Source organism: Gopherus evgoodei, chromosome 4 (genome assembly GCF_007399415.2).
Source record: "Gopherus evgoodei ecotype Sinaloan lineage chromosome 4, rGopEvg1_v1.p, whole genome shotgun sequence".
Taxonomy (NCBI): Eukaryota; Metazoa; Chordata; order Testudines; family Testudinidae; genus Gopherus; species Gopherus evgoodei.
The window spans coordinates 151,556,641-151,578,254 of NC_044325.1; the positions used below are offsets into that span (position 1 = coordinate 151,556,641).

The 21,614-nt window shown below is 51.3% G+C and overlaps 1 protein-coding gene across 1 annotated transcript; it reads right to left on the reverse strand.

Moving 5' to 3' along the window:
* Positions 1-297: 297 nt before the first annotated feature.
* On the reverse strand, positions 298-15,146 carry LOC115651296 (glycine N-acyltransferase-like protein 3). Its single transcript, XM_030562231.1, has 5 exons — positions 15,069-15,146; positions 12,241-12,348; positions 11,786-11,896; positions 11,336-11,475; positions 298-781 (listed from the first exon to the last, which is right to left on the reverse strand). Exons 1-5 carry the CDS (start codon positions 15,144-15,146, stop codon positions 298-300), a joined length of 921 nt encoding a protein of 306 aa, XP_030418091.1.
* Between the last annotated feature and the right edge of the window lie 6,468 nt (positions 15,147-21,614).

A 21,614-nucleotide genomic window follows, 5' to 3' on the forward strand; every position in this document is an offset into this window, starting at 1 on the left:
GAGCGTCCCCTACTGATCCTCTGCCCTGCTCCAGGGGATAATGGAGCATGAGAGAGTCTCCTCCACCAGGTCTTGGCTTCCCAAGGGCTGACAGCTGAGCTCCCCTGGTGCCTGGTCAGTGTGTCCCCTTCATGGGGTAGCAGAGCAGTAGGTCCCTGGGCATGGCTGGACTGTGTTCCCATCTCCTCCCCTCCTCCAGGGCTATGTGCTGGCAGAGCGTAGCTGTCCCCCAGAGCTGGGTGCATGGCCCTAGGCCGTGTCCCCCTCTCTGCCTCTCCCCACCCGCCACGCTATGTGCTATTGGGCGCGTGGCATTTCCCCAGAACTGGGTGCAGGGTCCTGGGCTGAGTCCAGGGCATTGGCTGGCTGGGACTGGGCGAACCCAGGCCTCACCACAAGCAGGTAGAACACCCCAGGCAGGATGTGGAAGCCGAGGCGTTGCAGGGTGTGCAGCGAAGGCTCATTGTGGGGCAGCACCCGGGTGTAAACAGGGAAGCCGCAGGCATGCAGCTGTGCTGCCAGCATCCCCACTACAGCCCTTGGGTGGTGCTGGCCACGATGCTCTGGGAGGGTGTAACCGTGTGTCAGGGCAGCCAGTGGGTCAATGAGGGACCAGGAGATGGGGGTCCCCTCAGGGTCCAGCAGGCAGGCACTGGGGAAGTGGCGGATCAGGAGGTTCAGGTAGCGCAGGCTCCAGCTGTTCTCCCCAAACATCCAGGTGTCTCTGAGTAGCATGGCGTGGGTGGGTGACACGGGGGCCAGCCTGAGACCCTTTTCCGGCCTGCAACACAGGGCAGGGGGATGAGAGACACAGGATGGGGTGGGGTGAGCAGACAGAGGATTGACCTGGGAAGAGGAGGGGGTCAGCGTGGGGGGGGATAGAATCAGCATGGGCAGGGGAAGGGATAAGTCTAGGGGAGGGGAGCGGGAACTGACCAAACATAAGAACATAAGAACGGCTGTACCGAGTCAGACCAAAAGTCCATCTAGCCCAGTATCTGTCTACCGACAGTGGCCAATGCCAGGTGCCCCAACAGGGAGTGAACCTAACAGGCAATGATCAAGTGATCTCTCTCCTGCCATCCATCTCCATGCTCTGACAAACAGAGGCTAGGGACATCATTCCTTACCCATCCTGGCTAATAGCCGTTTATGGACTTCTCCACCATGAATTTATCCAGTTCCCTTTTAAACACTGTTATAGTCCTAGTCTTCACAACCTCCTTAGGCAAGGAGTTCCACAAATTGACTGTGCGCTGTGTGACGAACTTCCTTTTATTTCTTTTAAACCTGCTGCCTATTAATTTCATTTGGTGACCCCTAGTTCTTGTATTATGGGAATAAGTAAATAACGTTTCCTTATCCACTTTTTCCACATCACTCATGATTTTATAGACCTCTATCATATCCCCCCTTAGTCTCCTCTTTTCCAAGCTGAAGAGGCCTAGCCGCCTTAATCTTTCCTCATATGGGACCTGTTCCAAACCCCTAATCATTTTAGTTGCCCTTCTCTGAACCTTTTCTAGTGCCAGTGTATCTTTTTTGAGGTGAGGAGACCACATCTGTACGCAGTATTTGAGACGTGGCGTACCATGGATTTATATAAGGGCAATAATATAGTCTCAGTCTTATTCTCTACCCCCTTTTTAATGATTCCTAACATCCTGTTTGCTTTTTTGACCGCCTCTGCACACTGTGTGGACATCTTCAGAGAATTATCCATGATGACGCCAAGATCTTTTTCCTGACTCATTGTAGCTAAATTAGCCCCCATCATATTGTATGTATAGTTGGGGTTATTTCTTCCAATGTGCATTACTTTACATTTATCCACATTAAATTTCATTTGCCATTTTGTTGCCCAATCACTTCGTTTTGTGAGATCTTTTTGAAGTTCTTCACAGTCTGCTTTGGTCTTAACTATCTAGAGCAGTTTAGTATCAAACATGGGAGGTGTGAGCACAGGGGGAGATTGACCCAGCTTAGGGGGGTGGGATGCAGTGAGCCAGGGGCTCGGGTGTCAATCTGGTACAAGGGAGTGAGCCCGGGGAGCAAAAATTGAGCAATATGACATGGCATAGGAGAGGAGCAGGGTCCGGCGGCGCCATCCTCTTCCCAGTTGTGGGGCTGAGATGGGCTGGACAGAAAATTGGGGGAGAAGCGGGGGGTTGCTGAATCTCAAACTGGGGTGGGGGGCATGGGATATATCCTGTGGGGGAGGGGTGTGCCACCCAGCTCTGAAGGCAGTGCTGCCGTCAGCAGCAGCCAAGAGCTACCGAGGGGTGTGGTATGGCATTGCCACCCCTGCTGCTGCCACCTCTGCTGCTAGCCTTTGCACTGGGATTGGAGGCTATGGCAAATTCTGGGGTGGCTCTAGCCCCTATAACGCTCCCCCCCCAGTGCCCCCCATAGAGGGGAGGGAGGCTGGAGGGGACTGATCAGGCACAGAGAGAAGGGGCGTGAGGCTGAGGGGCGATAGACCCGGGGTGGGGGAGAAGGGGGAGCCCTGGTGGGAGGGGATCAAGCCAGAAGGCGGCGCATGGGGGGAAGGCGACCCCTGTTGGGGGGAGGGGATCAAGCCAGGCCTCGGCACATGGGGGGGAAGGCGGAACCCTGTGGGGAGGAGATCGAGCCAGAAGGCGGCACATGGGGGGAAGGTGGCCCCCGGGGGGGGAAAGGGGTCGAGTCAGGCCCCGGCACATGGGGGGAAGGTAACCTCCGGGGGGGAGGGGATCAACACACTCTCACGGCCTCAGCACAGGGGCTGTCTGACAAGGCCCAGTCCAGCCCCAGCAGAGTCATCGCTGCCCATGGGCCTTGGCTAAGCTCAGCTCCCTGACATGAAAGCACCAGGGCTCAGTGTGTTGGGGACGCACTTGGTATAACCCAGGTAATTCGGGAGAATGGAAGGCCATGAGAGCCGATGAAGTTCTCTTGTTCTGAGCCATAGTGCACCAGCTCCTCCATTTTGAGTTTTACTCCTCCATGTTTGACCTCAGGTTGCCCTTGTTGGGAAGGGCTGCTCCCACTCCTCTGTTGCTGGGTAGATTTAACCTTTGGGCGAGAAACTGAACTGTTACTAGGCAGACTTGGCCTTGGGTGGGGACTGTGTGAGTGACAGATCATGTTATAATGTGTATCAGTTTTGGTTCCAGTATAAATAGTTAGGTAAGCTGTTTGTTTGGCGCGCTTGATCTGAGTCTTGTGTGGCTCCAGGCGTCTTATTTGAGCTCAAATAAAGTTTGGTTACTTCTCCACCCTGCTGTGTTCTATTGGTTGCGAAGCACACCGGGCAACGGACCCAATCGTTGCCACCCTCAGGCACTCTGTGCCGGGAACAGTTTTTGGCGCCCAACGTGGGGCTCGAGGCAAAATTGTGCCTTGCCCGGACTCCTCTGTCGGACGGCGGACGGCGGTCGCAGCCGATGCCCAGCATGCACCGGTGAGTTTACCGGGGGCCTCGACAGAGACGCGTCAGAGCGACCTCGGAGGACACAACGGTGCAATGCGATCGTACAGTGGAGAAGTAAGAGGGAGTTAGGGTAGATCGGTTCCCCTATGGAAGGTAGACGTCAGTAGAGAACCAGTCCCTCCAGATCGCGGGGTTCTACAACGGTCTTGGTCTGGTCCCCCTTGGACAAGGTAAGACCAGTCTGGTTTATTCCTGATTCTTTTATCTTTTGGTGTCTTAGGCTATCTGGAGTGGTTGCCCGATGCTGGGGACGCCCAGGCATTGTAATTCCCATTGGATGGTAGAGCGTCATACAATTGGTCAAGGGCATGGTATGGGGCGGCAGGTACAGTGTACGCCGCTAGAATGCATTCTAAAGTATTGGAAGGTTTTTGGGTCAAATCCACTGAGGAAACAGCAACTAAAAAGGTACTGTACAGTTGACTGGCCTCAATATCGGCTAGAGAATCAGGAAAGATGGCCACCAGAAGGATCACTTAAGTATAACACGATCCTTCAGTTGCTTTTATTCTGTCAGAAAACTGGTAAATGGATGGAACATATGTATGTACACCTGTTTATGTCACTGAGAAGCAGGTCGGATATATTGCGTGTTTGTAATTTGTTGCATGATTGTGATTTGGATCCAACTGGATCACTGGCTGAGGTTTCTGCGGTTACTGAAACCCCTCTCAAAACTGTAATGTCAGAACTGGTGTCCCCTTCGGCTACTGCACCCCCACCGTCTTATGAGTTGATGCGTGATAGGAATATGTCTGTTACTGAAGCTGCAGGCTTGTATCCCCTTATTACTGAGACTGTGATTGCCCGTCAGGGAGCTGAGGGGCGACGAGCCACTACCATGCAAGTCTACACCCATGTACCCTTTAACCTTGTGGATTTGGCTGCGTTTAAAGCGCAAGCTGGGGAGTTTTCTACAAACCCCAGTCGTTTTATTTCGGTCTTTGAAGGATGTTTGGCTAGCCATAAGCTGGATTGGGATGACTGTAATATCCTACTGAGAACTTTATCGGAGGTTGAACGCAATCAGGTGGTGTCAAAGGCTAGGGAGGAGGCACAGCGTAGGTATGAGAGGGATCCACAACATGTCCCCAATCCTGAAGAAGCGGTCCCTAGGGGAGACCCTCATTGGAACCATAACAACCCCCCGGATTATACCCGTTTAACTGTCTATAAGGAATTACTCTTATATGGTCTCAGACATTCTGCAGTTAGGCATAACAATTGGGCCAAGCCTTATGAGGTAATACAGGAACCAAAAGAGAGCCCGGTTGCCTTTCTACAGCGTATTCGGGATACCATCAGGCAAAATACTAGTGCAAATCCTGATGACCAGGCTACCGAGGCAATAATAAAAGGCATTTTCACCAGCCGTGCAGCCCCTGACATTAAAAAGAAGCTGCAGAAAAAGGAGGACCTAATGGGTATGTCTATGGCTCAAATCTTGGAAATTGCGAATAGAGCATATACTCTAAGGGATGAAGAGAAGGAGAAAAGGCAGGCCAAATTGATGGTTGCAGCAGTGCAGGCAAATACTGAGGAAAGGCCACAAGGAGGGAGAAGGGGTCAAGGCATGAGGGGCCGTAGGCGAGGGTGTCCAGGCCTACAGGAGAGGCGCTTAGGCCAAAACCAGTGTGCTTTATGTCGCAAGGAGGGACACTGGAAGAGCGAGTGTCCCACCAGGGGACCCATCCCCTTGATGGGAATGGAGGATAAGGACTAGGAGTGTCAGGGGAGATGGACTATCCCACCCCCGGAACCCCGAGTAAAAATGAGGGTGGGAAAGATGGAGATGGACTTCTTGGTAGATTCAGGAGCAGCAAGGACAGCTGTCAACCAACCCCTCAAGCTGCCTGTTGAAAATTCCTTAACTGTAATAGGCGCCACAGGGAAGGGAACCAAGTGCTCGGTGTATGCCCCTGCTGAATGTGCCTTGGGAGATAGAAATATTTCTCATCAATTGGTCTACCTCCCTGATTGTCCAACCCCTTTACTGGGACGAGATTTGCTTTGCTGGTTGGGAGCCACCATGCACTTCACCCCAGATGAAATAACTCTCACCCTGCCTCCTGAGAATGCCTGGATGATGGCCCTTAAGCTTGAACCTCCAGCTATGCAAGCCCCTGAGTGGAAGCAATGGATAGATCAAGTATACCCACGGGTATGGGCAGTGGGGATCCCGGGGAAGGCTACCCATGTGACTTCTATTACTGTCCAACTCCTACCTGGAAAAAGCCCCGTGCGAATTCGGCAGTACCTGATCAATAGGGAAGCAAAAAGGGGGCTACAGGATATTATAGATAAGTTCTTAAAGTATGGTATACTTAGAGAATGCCAGTCAACCTGGAACACTCCCATTCTGCCAGTAAAGAAGCCCAATGGTACATACCAGTTGGTACAAGATTTGAGAGCGGTCAATGAGCGTGTTAGGACACTGCACCCTCTTGTTCCGAACGCCTATACCTTGTTAGCTTCCATAGGGACACAATATACCCATTTCTCAGTGCTTGATTTAAAAGATACCTTTTTCACCATTCCTGTTGACACATCTTCCCAAGAAATCTTTTCGTTTGAATGAGAGGGTAGTAACAGAGTAAGGAAGCAGCTTTGCTGGACAGTTTTGCCACAAGGGTTTAAAAATTTACCCACCCTTTTCGGCCAAGCCCTTGCTAATGATCTAAAGGAGTGGAGTAACAAAGAAGAAGTCCTCCTTCTGCAATATGTCAATGATCTGTTAGTTGCTGCCATAGGAGTAACCCAGGGTCTTAAAGCTACTGTGAGCCTTCTAAATTTTGTTGGACTCCGAGGATACCAGGTAGCTCAAAGTAAAGCTCAAATAGCACTTCCAGAGGTTCGATACTTAGGTTTCCATATAAGACAAGGGGAAAGGCAGCTCTCAAATGAAAGAAAAGAAGCCATCTGTCAGATTCCTCCACCGACTAACCGCAAGCAGCTTAGAGCATTCCTTGGTATGGCAGGTTTTTGTAGGATATGGATCCCGGAATTCGGACTGTGGACTAAGCCACTATATGAAGGTCTTAAGGGCACAGAGCAAGATCCATTTCACTGGTCTACAGAGAAGGACAAGGCATTCAAGGTCTTAAAGAGAAAATTAATGGAGGCTCCGGCCTTGGGTCTACCGGATCTCTTAAAGCCTTTTCAGCTTTATATACATGAAAGAAAGGGAGTGGCTTTAGGAGTATTAACTCAACTATTTGGCACCTGGAGGCGTCCTGTGGCTTATTTCTCTAAGCAGCTTGACCAGGTAGCAAAAGGATGGCCAGCATGTCTACGAGCAGTAGCAGCAACAGCCATAGTGCTTGAAGAGGCTGAGAAGTTAACCTTAGGGGGAATGGTGCAGGTATATACCCCTCATGTGGTGCAGGCCATTTTAGATACCAAAGGAGGACTCTGGCTTACTCAGGCTAGGGTAGCTCGATACCAAGCCAAGCTCCTGGAAAATCCTGAAGTCACCATACAGACCTGCTCTTCTCTTAACCCAGCCACCCTCCTGCCTGGAACAGAAGAACAGGAACATGATTGTCTTGAAACTATAGATGCCCAGTATTCCAGCCGTCCCGACCTTAAAGACCAGCCCATCCTGAATGCGGACTGTGAATGGTATACAGATGGAAGTAGCACAGTTGTTAATGGACAAAGGAGGGCAGGATATGCAGTTGTAACCCTTCATGATACCGTGGAGGCAAATTCATTGCCCACTGGAACATCAGCCCAACTTGCAGAGCTGATAGCTTTAACTCGTGCACTCGAGCTGTCACAAGGAAAACGAATTAACATCTTCACCGATTCCAAGTATGCTTTTGGAGTGTTGCATGCACATGCAGGATTATGGAAACAGAGGGGGATGCTAACAGCTCAGGGCTCCCAAGTTAAATATGGCCCTCAAATTCTCCGACTTTTGGCTGCAGTACAACTTCCCTCAGAGGTGGCGGTAATGCATTGCAAGGCTCATCAAAAGGAAGACCAGGATGTGGCCAAAGGAAACGCTCGAGCAGATAGAGAAGCCAAATGAGCTGCCACCTTAGAGCCGCCGCAAACTATGGAAGTCTCCATGCAAGCCCTCATCCCAGCAGTAGAAGACCTCCCAACCCCTCAGTATACGCAGGAAGAACATAAACTAGCTAATAATCTGGACTTAAAGCAAAAGGATGGATGGTTTTACACCACTGACAACAAGGTGCTCCTTCCAAAGGCCCTCACCTGGCAGATGTTAAAAACCTTGCACCAATCCACTCATGCAGGAAGAGAGGCTCCAGTCCAGTTAGCAGAAAAGTATTTCCTGGCCAATGGACTTCGACCTTTGGCATCCCAAATACAAGCAGATTGTCTGGTGTGCCAGAAAAACAACCCTAGATCTGGACGTCAAGAACAGCCAGCCACCTTGCCACCTACTCCAGGTCCAGGCTTGGTGTGGCAAATAGATTTTACGGAACTACCCCGCACCCAAGGATTCCGGTACCTGCTTGTCTTAGTGGACCGTTTTTCAGGATGGCCAGAGGCATTTCCATGCCGTAACTGTACTGCCAAGACATTAGCCCTCAAGTTTGTTAAGGAGGTTATTCCTCGCTTTGGATTACCTCTGTGGATGGAATCAGACAATGGACCCCACTTTGTTTCACAAGTTGTTCATCATGTGGCTACCACCCTCTGCATCTCCTGGAAACTTCACACTCCATGGCGACCCCAAGCCAGTGGAGTTGTGGAACCAACAAACCAAACTCTCAAAAGACATCTTTCAAAAATTTGCCAGGAAGCTAACTTAAAGTGGACTGAGGCATTATCTCTCTCTTTGCTCCGTCTTCGTGCTCTTCCGCGGGGTAGGCTAGGATTAAGTCCCTTTGAGATTTTGTTTGGGAGACCATGGCCAATGAATGGAATACCGGTGCTGGCAGGAGAGTGGGTAATAGGGGATAAAATGTTATCTCAGTATATGTGCTCGTTGTCTGCTGTTATCTTCTCTCTTCACAGGTTCACTAAGGATTCACAACCTATCCTGCTAGACGTGCCTGTTCACTCCCTGCAGCCTGGCGATTCGGTCCTCGTTCGCACCTGGAAGGACGAACCCCTGCAGGAACGGTGGAAGGGACCACATACAGTCCTGCTGACATCCCATACAGCAGCTAAGGTTGAGGGACATAAGAATTGGATACACCATTCCTGGCTCAAGGTAGTGAAGAATTCCCCGTCGCTGGATCAGTGGACTGTCCAGTCTGCTGGTAACTTGGACAATACTGACTTTGGACTTAGATTATTGTTTAAACGACACAAAGGTCAGAAAAAGGACAGTGTACCTATCTGAAGGGTGGTAAATTGTACAAATTTTATTGATTGTAACTTTGAATTCTGAGTTCATAGTGTTTTGTTCCCTACCCTTTACCTCAGGGAAACGTTATGGGTTCAAGCCCTCAGTATGGTGTGGTACCATTTTCCCTTGGTAGGGCATTTTTCATGCTCCTAGTCATGGTCCCTCTAATTAGGGCCCAAATGCATGCAGGTTGGGGTACTAACATTCCTGATTTAGCAACCAACACCTATGAGACTCTAAAGGTTTCCTTTGCCCGAGAGTTTAATCTATCCAACTGCTGGATATGCTCTCAAATCCCTTACCATGCAGCAGGATTACCCTGGAGGGCAATCCCTAAGAATTGGTCTGATCATTGCCAATGGTGGTTTGCTTCTGGGGGAAACGAGTCTCGTTACATACATAATGTTCCTGGATTAGAACCCGGTTTGCCCAATCTGTTTAATAATTGCTCCTGTGAAGAACAGTATGCCTTAAGTAATGATTCTTGGCATCCTTTTGGCAATGCCTCACATTTTCCACAGCCTATCAGGTTGCGTTTGGTTCCATCAGGGCTCCTCTGTTATCAGCAGTTTGTAACAGCAAATCATACTTGTTTTGCTGGTAATAGTACTTGTCAGTATTATGTGTCCTCTGTGGCCAATGTTTCTATCCTTCTCTTCAATGCTTCAGGTCAGGACACCGGAGAAGGGTTCCTATATTTCTCTGCTAATAGTTCTCTTATGATTCAGCAGGGATTTAATGGTATGGTGGGTAATGGCCAATCCTTTTATATCTGTGGTAAATTTGCTTATAAGTGGTTACCACATCATTGGCATGGAAGTTGCTATGAAGGATTCCTTGCTCCTCCCCTTCGTGTTTTAGACCAACCTCCACCTGGTCGTCTCAGACAGCGCAAATCTCTGCGGGCTACCCCAGAGCCAATTAGAGAAGGAGATAGGTTAGGTATGATCCTCCTTTCATCCTATGGGGTAGGACGAATGGCTCGACTCTACTGTAGGCTTTCAGTATTTTTAACCCGGTTTGCTAATGAAACCTTAGCTATAGAGAAAAGCCTCAGTTCTGAACTCTACCAACTTAGACTTTTAGCTCTGCAGAATCGACAGGCTCTAGACTATGTCTTGGCCTCTCAAGGTGGAGTTTGTGCCCTTATTGGGGATGAATGTTGTACCTATGTCCCAGATAACTCTGTGGACATTAATAGGCACATACTATCTGCTGAACAAGCTTTTAGTCAGTGGAAGGCTCAAGAACAAGCTCCTTCCCTTTTTGAATCCCTCTTCAATTGGTTACCTAAGCTTGGTGGGGTAGGTTCAGAATTAATCCGCCTTGTAATAATAGGGGTAGTGTTATGTTTACTTGTTCTACTGTTACTTACCTGTTGTAAGGTTATCATGGGAAAGGTTTGTTCTACAACCTCTGTCACACCTATGCTGATGGCTGGCCATCCTCAGCATTCCCCAGACCCAGATTTAAACCAAGTGCTGTCATCATATTATGAGAAGACTCAAGCAGGAGCTTTTTGAGTATTCTCAAAGGAGGGATTGTTGGGGACGCACTTGGTATAACCCAGGTAATTCGGGAGAATGGAAGGCCATGACAGCCGATGAAGTTCTCTTGTTCTGAGCCATAGTGCACCAGCTCCTCCATTTTGAGTTTTACTCCTCCATGTTTGACCTGAGGTTGCCCTTGTTGGGAGGGGCTACTCCTACTCCCTCAGTTGCTGGGTAGATTTAACCTTTGGGTGAGAAACTGAACTGTTACTAGGCAGACTTGGCCTTGGGTGGGGACTGTGTGAGTGACCGATCATTTAATAATGTGTATCAGTTTTGGTTCCAGTATAAATAGTTAGGTAAGCTGTTTGTTTGGCGCGCTTGATCTGAGTCTTGTGTGGCTCCAGGCATCTTATTTGAGCTCAAATAAAGTTTGGTTACTTCTCCACCCTGGTGTGTTTAATTGGTTGCGAAGCACACCAGGCAACGGACCCAACCGTTGCCACCCTCGGGCACTCTGTGCCGGCAACAAGTGGGCAGTGAACCCCCTGCCTGGGGATTTACCCGCTGACAGGGAAGGGGGGACCCAGGGGCTCTGTGCTTGGAGCCCCCTCCCCTCAGAGGGGACGGCTCAGGGGTCAAGGACCTCTGGCTGCCCATCCCAGGATACCAAAGGGTCACAGGCTGCCCCTTCCCCTGCTCTCCCCATCCTGGGACCAAGGAGGTTCCTTGGCCAGCTGGGCTGCCCCTGCCCCCGGTGAAGCTCTAGGGCTGACTCAGCTCTGCCCCGGAGCAGGATGGGAAATCCTTGGCAGCATATGTCCAAGCCATGGGGCTGTGTGAGGCCATGGTGATGGCCTCACTCTGCCAGCACCATTAGCCTGGGGAACTCACTGACACTAGATCTGGGGCACAATGGAGACCTCTGGCCTGGCACCCGGGGTCCTTCCCTTCCCTCAGCCCCGCTCCCCCCCTACATCTAGCACAGGCTGGTTGTGTACATTGCCCCATTCGCTCTCACACACCCCATATCTGGGGGGCACCTACCGGTACTGGGGCATGGCAGGCGGGTCTGGGTGCAGCAGTGGCCGGTACGAATACGTCTCCATCTCAAGCCCCCTGGCCCTGGTGATGTCCCTGATGGTCTCGTATACCCCGTCCTGCAGCCCTGCAGGGACAGCCATGCGCTGTCAGCGGGGGCCCCCGAAAGGTGCCCATGGACGTGAGGGGCCCAGCCCAGTGGGGGAAAGCAGCAGGGAGGGGCCAAAGGCCACTGTGAGCTGGCATGACCCAACTGGGGGTTCCCAAGCTTGGCTCATTCAGGATCCGGGTCTGGATGAAGAAGGGGCCCAGGTGAGCTCATTGGGGCTATTGGTCTGTGGGATCAAGGCAGGATCCTTGGGGCTATTGGCCCATGGGGTGGCAGTGGTCCTCCCCCCCGTGTGGCAGGTGCTGGATGGAGCAGGGCTGGAGGGGCTCACCCTGTATCTGGAAGGCCTGGTCCCAGTTGATGGTGCGGCTGTTCCCCAGCAGGGCCCGGCAGGTGCCCTCGTCCCGGTAAAAGGCTGTGTGCAAGTTGGTGAAAAAATCAGTTGGGTCCCACGCCACCTGCAGGGGAGACAATGCCTGGGGGTGAGCATAGCCTCTGCCCCTCACTCCTCCATGACCCTCAGGGATGGATCAGGGGAGTGGGGCACAGCAAGCCCCAAGTAAGAGATTGAGGAGGGGGGAAGGGCCCCTGTGAACAGAGCCAGGGGGCTTAGGGCAGAATGGGATGGGAGGGTCTGGGCAGCAGGAAGGGGAGACAGGCTGTGGGGAGGTGGGGCAGCCGCGAGGGGGAGGAGTAGAGATAACACCAAGCAGGGAAAGGAAGTTGGGGAGGGGAGGGGCAATTATGGTGTCAGGTGGGGGAGGGGAGTGGGTGGATGGGAGGGGCCCAACAAAGGCCGCACTTCTCTGCATGGCCGGGTGAGGACCATTTTGAACTCTGGCCATGAATCCACCAGCACCTCCAGGCCAGCCGGGTTCCCGCGGTTCACATACATCACAGTGCCGTAGACCTGCCAAGACACAGGGGTCAGAGTCCAGGGATGTCCTGGTTCCCCTGGATCGGTGCTGGGCCCCAGCTTTTACACTGCCCCTTGGAGAAGCCCTCATAGAATCATAGACTATCAGGGTTGGAAGAGACCTCAGGAGATCATCTAGTCCAACTCCCTGCTCAAAGCAGGACCAATCCCCAACTAAATCTCCAAATGGCCCCCTTAAGAACTGAACTCACAACCCTGGATTTAGCAGGCCAATGCTTAAGCCACTGAGCTATCCCTCCCCCCTCAAAGTGCCAGCCCCCCAGGGGGCCCCACTCTTCCTGCGGGGCAGGCCAGGGCCTCTGAGATGGAGCCTCTGGGCTGCAGCCCTCCTGCTCCATCCCGCGAGGTCTGCCCGGTGCCTCCCACTGAGCCAGATCCATGGAGAGACCTGGCTGCTCTTCGCGGGCTCCCACACCCCAGCCTGGGTTTACAGCGACACCCAGCAGCATTGTCAAGCCAGGCCAGTTTATGAGTCACGGAGCAGCCTTAGGTCAGCAGACAGAACTGGGGGTAAAGCAGTGTCCATTGCCGTCAGCCAGGGCCCAGCCAAGCTGGAGTGAAAGCCCCTTTCCAGGCTGTCTCTGTCTCCGTCTGACCTTCTTGGCCAGCTCCACATGAGAGCCTCCATCTTTGTCCAGCACCCCCCACCTCCCAGTCCTATACTCTCGAGCTGGAGTCTCTGCTCAGCTTCCTGGCTGAGAGGCAGGGAAATCCAGGAGTTGGCAGCGCTTGCCTTGTCTCTCTGGCCACCTTGGGGGACACGGGTTGATTTCAATAAGTTCCTTAAGGACCCTTTATTCCACCCTTACAGGGAGGTGACACCCGTCTCTGTGTCTCTTAGCCTGCCCTGAGAGTAAACTTAATCCTCTCCCTCACACCTGCAACTGGGTAGCCAAGCAACACATAGGGGGAAACTGAGGCACACATAGTGTTGTAAAAATATTACAGAAAAATCCTACTGTATTGAACCACTTCACTGGGCAGGGTCATTTTACCCAGTGACTCTCCCGGTGAAGTTTGTACCCACAAATGCTATCCATAGACGCCACAGCATCTTCCCCATCCCTGTCCTACTAGGCACTGTCAGCATGCTGACCGCTGGCTCTAGTCAACCTCACCCTTTCCACTACACAGCTCAGAGCAGTCTCACATCCATCCACCCTTAGGGTGAGTCTGTTCGCTGACATTAGCAAGGCGCAGTGGGGAATTTTCATGCAGCCTCAGGCCCCTTTTGCCATCCCAAAACCTTTGGGTTTGAAACTGGGATGGGATCCAGCCACTGCATTGCCCCCTCCCCATCTGCCATGGCGAGGACCAGGAGGAAATTCAGAACCGGGGGAGTGGGAGGTGGTGGTGGTCAGAGCCATGATTGGCAGGCACCCAGCTGTCCTACACTGTGATTGGCTGCCATGGAGCTGCCCACATGTTCATTAGCTTTACGCAAAGCTTGCCCATACTGAGATTGGCTGGCACAGAGCCCGCTTGTGTTCTGATTGGATGGGCAGCTCCTGGCGGCTACGCTGGGTGAGCAGCAGGCATTGCTGCTGGGTTTGGACTTTGGGAGGCAGGGGGCAAGTGAGGAGGAGGCCCAGGGGGAGGGCTCCCCGCTACCTCTACCCTGAGGGAGGGACCTGCCCTCCTGCTACTACCCCTAACCCATGGCAGGGGGCCTGTGTGACAAAGTAGAAGCTTTCTGGAGTAGCTTTCTGAGGTCTATGTGTGCCTCAGTTTCCCTCTGTGTCCTGTACTGCTCTGCGCAGCATGAGAAGGGAAGGGACGGGTTGTGACTCATGTAACAGCCTGGCTGGAGACCAGCATCATTAACCAAGGGAATAAACTGTACACACGTGCAAGGAGAGTCTGGAGAGACCATGGAAATCCCAGTGGCTGGGGTGGACATTCACACCGAGCAAGTGAGATCCCCCCCTCACGGCTCTGCAGTGGAAAGGCCCCCAGCTGAAGAACAGAGGCCACGAGGGGTCAGGATACGGGGCTAAGAACCGGCTTTTGGGGGGTCTCAGCAGCTGTCACCTTGGCCTAAGAACAACCGGACAGAGCAGAGCCAGCCATGGGGCCAATGACGTCTTGGCTGGCTCATTGCCAGGCTTGGCCAGGCTGGGCTCTGGTTTAAGCTTTGATTCCCTGTGCTAACCTGAGGAGTCTGTAGCCAGGGGACTAATGAACCGCTCCTGTGTTTTGCAAAGGCTGCCAGGGTCTCTGCCAACACACCTCACAGGGGCCCAGTCCAAGCCTCCCACGGGCATCTGGCTTGGTTGCATTCGCTGCAGGGAGCCACAGAGATAAATGGGAGGGCTGGTGTCAAAGGCCCAGTGGTGGAGGTCACAGGCCTGCCCCTGTGAGCTGTGTGCAGTCTCGGGCCCCGGCCCACTACAGGGGTCACTCCCAAGGGCCTGGTTACAAGCTGGGGTACAGCACATACCCTGTGGATCTTTGAGAGCCTGCCTGGCCCCTGAACTGCTGCCCCCCAACCTGGAGAAAGGGTCTGCCCCCCAAACTGCTACCCCCTGACAAGGTGGAGGGGCGAACCCTCCATGTACCCCCACCCAGGGGATTGCACCCCAGCCCATTATGTGCCCCATCACCCAGGGGACTCTGCGGGACTTTCCCCTGCTCTCTGCCCAGCCTGAGGGTGGGAGGGTTCGGCCCTGGGGGGACCAGAGAGTCCTGGTCACCGGCAGCGTGTCAGGCAGGCCCCGCCGTAGCATCCCCTCCAGCAGCCGCAGCTTGGAGGAACAGCTCAGGCTCAGCATCGCTGGCTGGGATGGGCCTTCACAGCTTCCAGCAGAACAGTGCGAGGGACACCTGTGGGGCAGGAAACCCATCAGTTCCCTGTGACTGTGTCCTCCAAACCCCAGAGACCAGCTGCCAGCTCCCAGCCCTGCCAAAATAGCAAACACTGTGTAGACCCCACAACAGCTCACCAGTCTATGCGCAGCCCCCTGTGTGTTCATCAGAGACTTGATACTACCTAACTGGTCTGTGTACAGTGCCTGTGCTCACCAGAGACCCTACAATAACTCACCAGTCTGTGCACGGCCCCCGTGCTCACCAGAGACCCTACAATAACTCACCAGTCTGGGTGAAGCCCCTGTGCTCACCAGATACCCCACAATAAGAAGGCTGCTCTAAGGCCATGTGATGCTAGGACTGCCTGTACAGGGCTACAATCCCACTCACCTGGGGTGACTCCGTGCCAGGAGAAGGAGCAGTTCCTGGGTTTCTGTGGAGCTGCAAGATCCCTCCTCTCTCACCTTCAGGGGCTGCTCCAGCCTCTTATCCCTGAGCGAATGAACCATTAACAGAGTCTGCTAGTCCTGGAGCCCAGAGGCGGTGACATCCCTGCAGCCACACGGCACAGTTGATTGGGATTTTGCTCTGGGCGGAGTTGGAGGGGCCTCCGGGGAAAGGAGGCCAGAGCAACAGTGCAAGTTCCCATGGTTTACGTATTTCAGGGAAGCTGAGAAAAGTCCCCACCTCATGAAGAAATGACTGAGAGGAGGAAGGTAGGGGATTGTGACAGAATGTACCTTTGTGTTCACACCTTACCCACTGTTGTAATAATCTTTGTACAACCTTGCAAACTATTATTTGTAAATGTATAATTTGCCGGTCAGTATTGCCCTGATAAAATATGTGTGTGACAACATTGTATGTGAAATGATAATATTCCCCTTTACGGTGTTAACACGTGCTGTAACCTGAGGCTGGCAAACAGGCCTGTCTGAATAAAGGAATGGGTGCTCTGCTTAATTTACATTTAAGCAACGGAGTCATCAAGCAGGAAGGGAAACAAAAGAAACTCCAACAGGGGAGGAAAAAGTACCAGGGAGCATCCTTCCCTACAGACTCTCCTGAATCTCAGCTGCCTGTTTTCCAAGTGTTTCTGCCTTCTGTGGAGAAGGAAGTGCTTCAGGACTATTCAGAAAAGCTGGACGAGCACTGTGACGATGCGGTTCTGGTGGGACCCAACTGACAGTGCCAATTCAGGACAAATCACTTAAAACAAGGCTGGGGTTTTTCCACCTCTAATGCAAACCAAACCAGCCAGAGACAAAGAGGACTTTGGTCTCACCCCACTGGCTAACCACAAGTCACACAAGCAATTCCCCTAGATACTCCAGATTCCCAGTATCACCACCAGCTCCACTCGTCCTGGGGATGAATGGTTATGAAAACCAACACTCCAACAAAGGAAAAAGGTTCTCTCGATCCCAAAGAATCAAGCCCCAGACCCAGGTCAATATACACATCAGATCTTACCCACAAATCATGCTGTTGTCAGTCCTTTGGAATCTAAAATCTAAAGGTTTATTCATGAAAGGAAAAGGATATAGATGAGAGCTAGAATTGGTTAAATGGAATCAATTACACACAGCAATGGCAAAGTTCATAGTTCAGGCTTGTAGCAGTGATGGAGTAAACTGCCGGTTCAAATCAAGTCTCTGGAGTACATCCCCTGCTAGGATGGGTCATCAGTCCTTTGTGCAGAGCTTCAGTTTGTAGCAAAGTCCCTCCAGAGGTAAGAAGCAGGACTGAAGACCAGATGGAGATGACGCATCAGTTTTTTCCAGGTGTAAGAACACGTCTCTGCTCTTACTGTGGAAAATTACAGCAAAATGGAGTCTGGAGTCACCTGAGCAACTTCCTGCATACTTTGCTGAGTTACAAGGCGTATCTGCCTTCTCTCAATGGGTCAGTTGTGTAGCTAATTGTTCTTAATGAGCCATCAAGCAAGCTAGGCAGAGCTAACACCAACTTGTCTGGGACATCACCCAGAAGCATAGCATAAATTTGAAGTACAGACAGTATAGAGCCAATATTTGTAACTTAAACTAAAAAATGATACATTCATACAGACAGCATAATCATAACCAGCAAACCATAATCTGGTCTTAGACACCTTATGTGACCCCCTTTACATAAGATTTGGTGCCACTACAGGACTTTGGTTGCAGCCATGTTCTATATGGTCCCAAATTATATCAATAACGTCACAAGCACAAGTCCATGGGGGTGGATGCACTGCAGACGAGGTTGCTAAATGAGTTGGGAGATGTGATTGCAGAGCCACTGGCCATTATCTTTGAAAACTCATGGCGATCGGGGAAGGTCTCGGACGACTGGAAAGAGGCTAATGTAGTGCTCATCTTTAAAAAAGGGAAGAAGGAGGATTCAGGGAATTACAGGCCATCAGCCTTACCTCAGTCCCTGGAAAAAATCATGGAGCAGGTCCTTAAGGAATCAATATTGAAGCACTTTGACTAACCTAATTACCTTCTATGACGAGATAACCAGCTCTGTGGGTGAGGAGAAAGCAGTGGACAGTCTCACACAGTATTTTTGCCTTCAAGTTAAAGAAGTATAGGCTGGATGAATGGACTATAAGGTGGATAGAAATCTGATTAGATTATCACGCTCCATGGGTGGTGATCATAGACTCCATGTCTAGTTAGCAGCCGTTATCAAGAGGAGTGCCCCCAAGGGTTGATCCTTTGGACGGTTTTGTTCAATATCTTCATTAATGATCTGGAGGATGGCGTGGACTGCACTCTCAGCAAGTTTGCAGATGACACTAAAAAGGAAGGAGTGATAGATACGCTGTAGGGTAGGGATAGAATACAGAGGGACCTAGACAAATTAGAGGATTGGACCAAAAGAAATCTGATGAGGTTCAAAAAGGACACGTGCAGATTCCTGCACTTAGGATGGAAGAATCCCATGCATTGCTAAAGACTAGGGACCGAGTAGCTAGGCAGCAGTTCTGCAGAAAAGGATCTAGGGGTTGCAGTGGATGAAAAGCTGGGTATGAGTCAACAGTGTGCCCTTCTTGCCAAGAAGGCTAACAGCATTTTGGGCTGTATAAGTAGGAGGATGGCCAGTACATTGGGCGACATGATCATTGCTGTAGGAAGCAAGTGAAGCAGATTTGGTAAACATAGCGTGAAGGGGTTATTCAAGTAATTGGGAGCACTTAACTAACACTGGACTTTGAGAGACGCCAATCCCCATCTGACCTTTCCTGGGAATATTCAAACTAACATGCAAACAATGGCGTGGGCCTCCAAAAAGCGGAATCATTCATAGACAGTTGACTTGCCCAGGTGGCTAGAGACCCCATTCTGTGGTTCTGATGTGGCACAAGACAAAGACTATGAGCTTGGCTACACTTGAAACTCCAAAGCGCTGCCATGGGAGCGCTGCCGCGGCAGCGCTTTGAAATGTGAGTGTGGTCGTGGAGCCAGCGCTGGGAGAGCCAGCGTGGAGCCAGCGCTCTCCCAGCACTGCAGGTACTCCACCTCCCCATGGGGATTAGCTTGCAGCGCTGGGGCACTGTTTACACTGGCGATTTGCAGGGCTGTATCTTGCTGCACTCAAGGGTGTGTTTTTTCACACCCCTGAGCGAGAAAGTTGCAGCTCTGTAAAGCGCCAGTGTAGCCAAGGCCTATATAAGGCCCTGGAAGCCCCTCCATTTTGTCTTCAGCTGGCTGAAGAGGTAGCTTCTCCACCCCAAAGAGATGCCTGAAAGAAACTGGAAAAAACAACTGTAACTATGGGGGTGTGAGTGATTGTTGGACCCAGACTACGAAGGTATCTAATCTGTCAAAGTAGCTTATTGGAACATCTCTGAGGGTGCGATTTACCTGCATTTAGTTTCCTACTGCATTAGGCTTAGATCTGTGTGTTTTGTTTTATTTTGCTTGGTAACTTATTTCGTTCTGTCTGTTATTGCTTGGAACCACTTAAATCCCACTTTTTATTTGTAATAAAATCACTTTTTACTTATTAAGCAACCCAGAGCAAGTTATTAATTCCTGGGGGAGCAAACAGCAGTGCATATCGCTCTATCAGTGTTATAGAGGGCAAACAATTTATGAGTTTACGCTGTATAAGCTTTATACAGAGTAAAATGGATTCATTTGGGGTTTGGATCCCATTGGGAACTGGATGTCTGGGTGCTAGAGACAGGAACGCTTCTTAAGCTGTTTTCAGTTAAGTCTGCAGCTTTGGGGCACGTGGTTCACACCTGGGGGTTTGTGTTGAAGCAGAGTGGCACGTCTGGCTCAACAAGACAGGAGACCCAAGCTGGCAGGGAAAACAGGCTCAGAGGTAGTCTCAGCACATCAGGTGGCAGTCCCAAGGGGGTTTCTGTGACCGAACCTGTCACAGTTCATCTAGGATTGCCAACCCTGCAGGAATTAAAGATTAATCTGTTTTGTCATGTGATGAAACTTCCAGGAATATGTCCAACCAAACCTGGCAACCCCAGGCACAGCTCTGTAAGAATGTGCAAGTTTCTAGTCCAAGTTTAATGTTAAATGCTTGTTTCAGTGTTGTTTGTGCTCCCAATCTCCATTTTGAATTCCAGGTGGTGCTGTTAGGGACGCACTTGGTATAACCCAGGTAATTCAGGAGAATGGAAGGCCATGAGAGCCGACGAAGTCCTCTTGTTCTCAGCCATAGTGCACCAGCTCCTCCATTTTGAGTTTTACTCCTCCATGTTTGACCTCAGGTTGCCCTTGTTGGGAGGGACTACTCCTACTCCCTCAGTTGCTGGGTAGATTTAACCTTTGGGTGGGAAACTGAACTGTTACTAGGCAGACTTGGCCTTGGGTGGGGACTGTGTGAGTGACCGATCATTTAATAATGTGTATCAGTTTTGGTTCCAGTATAAATAGTTAGGTAAGCTGTTTGTTTGGCGCGCTTGATCTGAGTCTTGTGTGGCTCCAGGCTTCTTATTTGAGCTCAAATAAAGTTTGGTTACTTCTCCACCCTAGTGTGTTTAATTGGTTGCGAAGCACACCGGGCAATGGACCCAACCGTTGCCACCCTTGGGCACTCTGTGCCGGCAACAGTGCCACCTTGTATGTGGCCTAAGCAACTCTGAAACTGGGCTTTCAGCACCAGCAATCCCTGTCTCCCTGCAGCATATCCAGCCAAAGCCAGACTCCTGCAGGAGACTTGTCCTGGGCCCCTTCGGGATGTGATGCTCCCAGTGAGGATCTGCAACTACAGAGACCAGCCTTGCAAACCGAGTATGAGTCTCCTGACTGCAGGAGGTGAGCATCCTTAGGTCAGTGCAGAGAGACAGGGGCTCGGCCAGCATTCAGTGTACCCAGTGTGAGGGTGTGATGCAGTAGGGACTGTCTGTGTGGGGAGTGGGAGAGCAGGGGAGGACTTTAGGGAATGGACGCTGCCAGGGCCTGTAACCTGAGCTAGGTAAGGGAGGGGAAAGGTCAACACCTTTGCCCGGGAAGGGGACAAAGGAAGGGAGTGGCAGGAGGGAAGCAGTTTGAGTTTGGGCTTGGGGCTGTGTGGGCGGAATTCAGGGTATCCTAGCTAGGATCCAAGCACCCTGAAAGCCCAGAAGGACTCGGTGGAGGAGTCCTGACTGTGCTGCAAGCTCTGCTGTAACCTGTGTTCCTGTTGTCCAATAAACCTTCTGTTTTACTGGCTGGCTAAGAGTCACTGTGAGTCCCAGGAAGAGGGGTGCAGGACTGGTCTCCCCCACACTCCGTGACAGAGGGGTCTACCCAGCCCAGCTGCTGTCTCCATCTGTCAGCCCCAGGGCAGAGCTGCTGTGTCTCTGTGAGCCAAGGTCTTATCACCCCTCCTGTCTCCTCTCGGTCCGCCCTAGCAAAGCATGCTGGGCTCACACGGTCAGCCTGCTGGGGCTTCCGGTACGTCTTGATTGGTCAATCCTTGGGGTTCCCATTGTCCTCTCGGCTCCTCCATTGAGGTGGGCCGGTTTCCGCCAGTCCAGTGACGACCATATGCACCCGCAGGTCCGTGAAGGTGCAAACAATTCGATGTTTATTGGTATGAACTTTTAGCTAGAAATGATTTCAATTGTTTTTCTCAGTGTCCCCCTTTCCAGCTCTGACACCACACAGCCTTGCCTGTGTCCCTGTTCCCATTCCCTCCCTTTACTTCCTGATTGACTGCAGACTATATAGTAAAGCTTGAGTTCTGCTGAGCCATACAGTAACCAATTATTTTACTGAAATTTAAATATTGAATGTTAACACATTGTAACATGATTATTTAACCAATTATATGCCACCACCTTAATTGGTTTACACCCAACAAAATGAATTACACACCAGACAGAAACAATCACAGAACCAGGCAGATTATAAAGACAAACAATAGGGAAGTGGGGACTAGAGTGACAGAGCAATACAGAAATGAGGATTTCACACCCCAGCTATTGGTGAGTT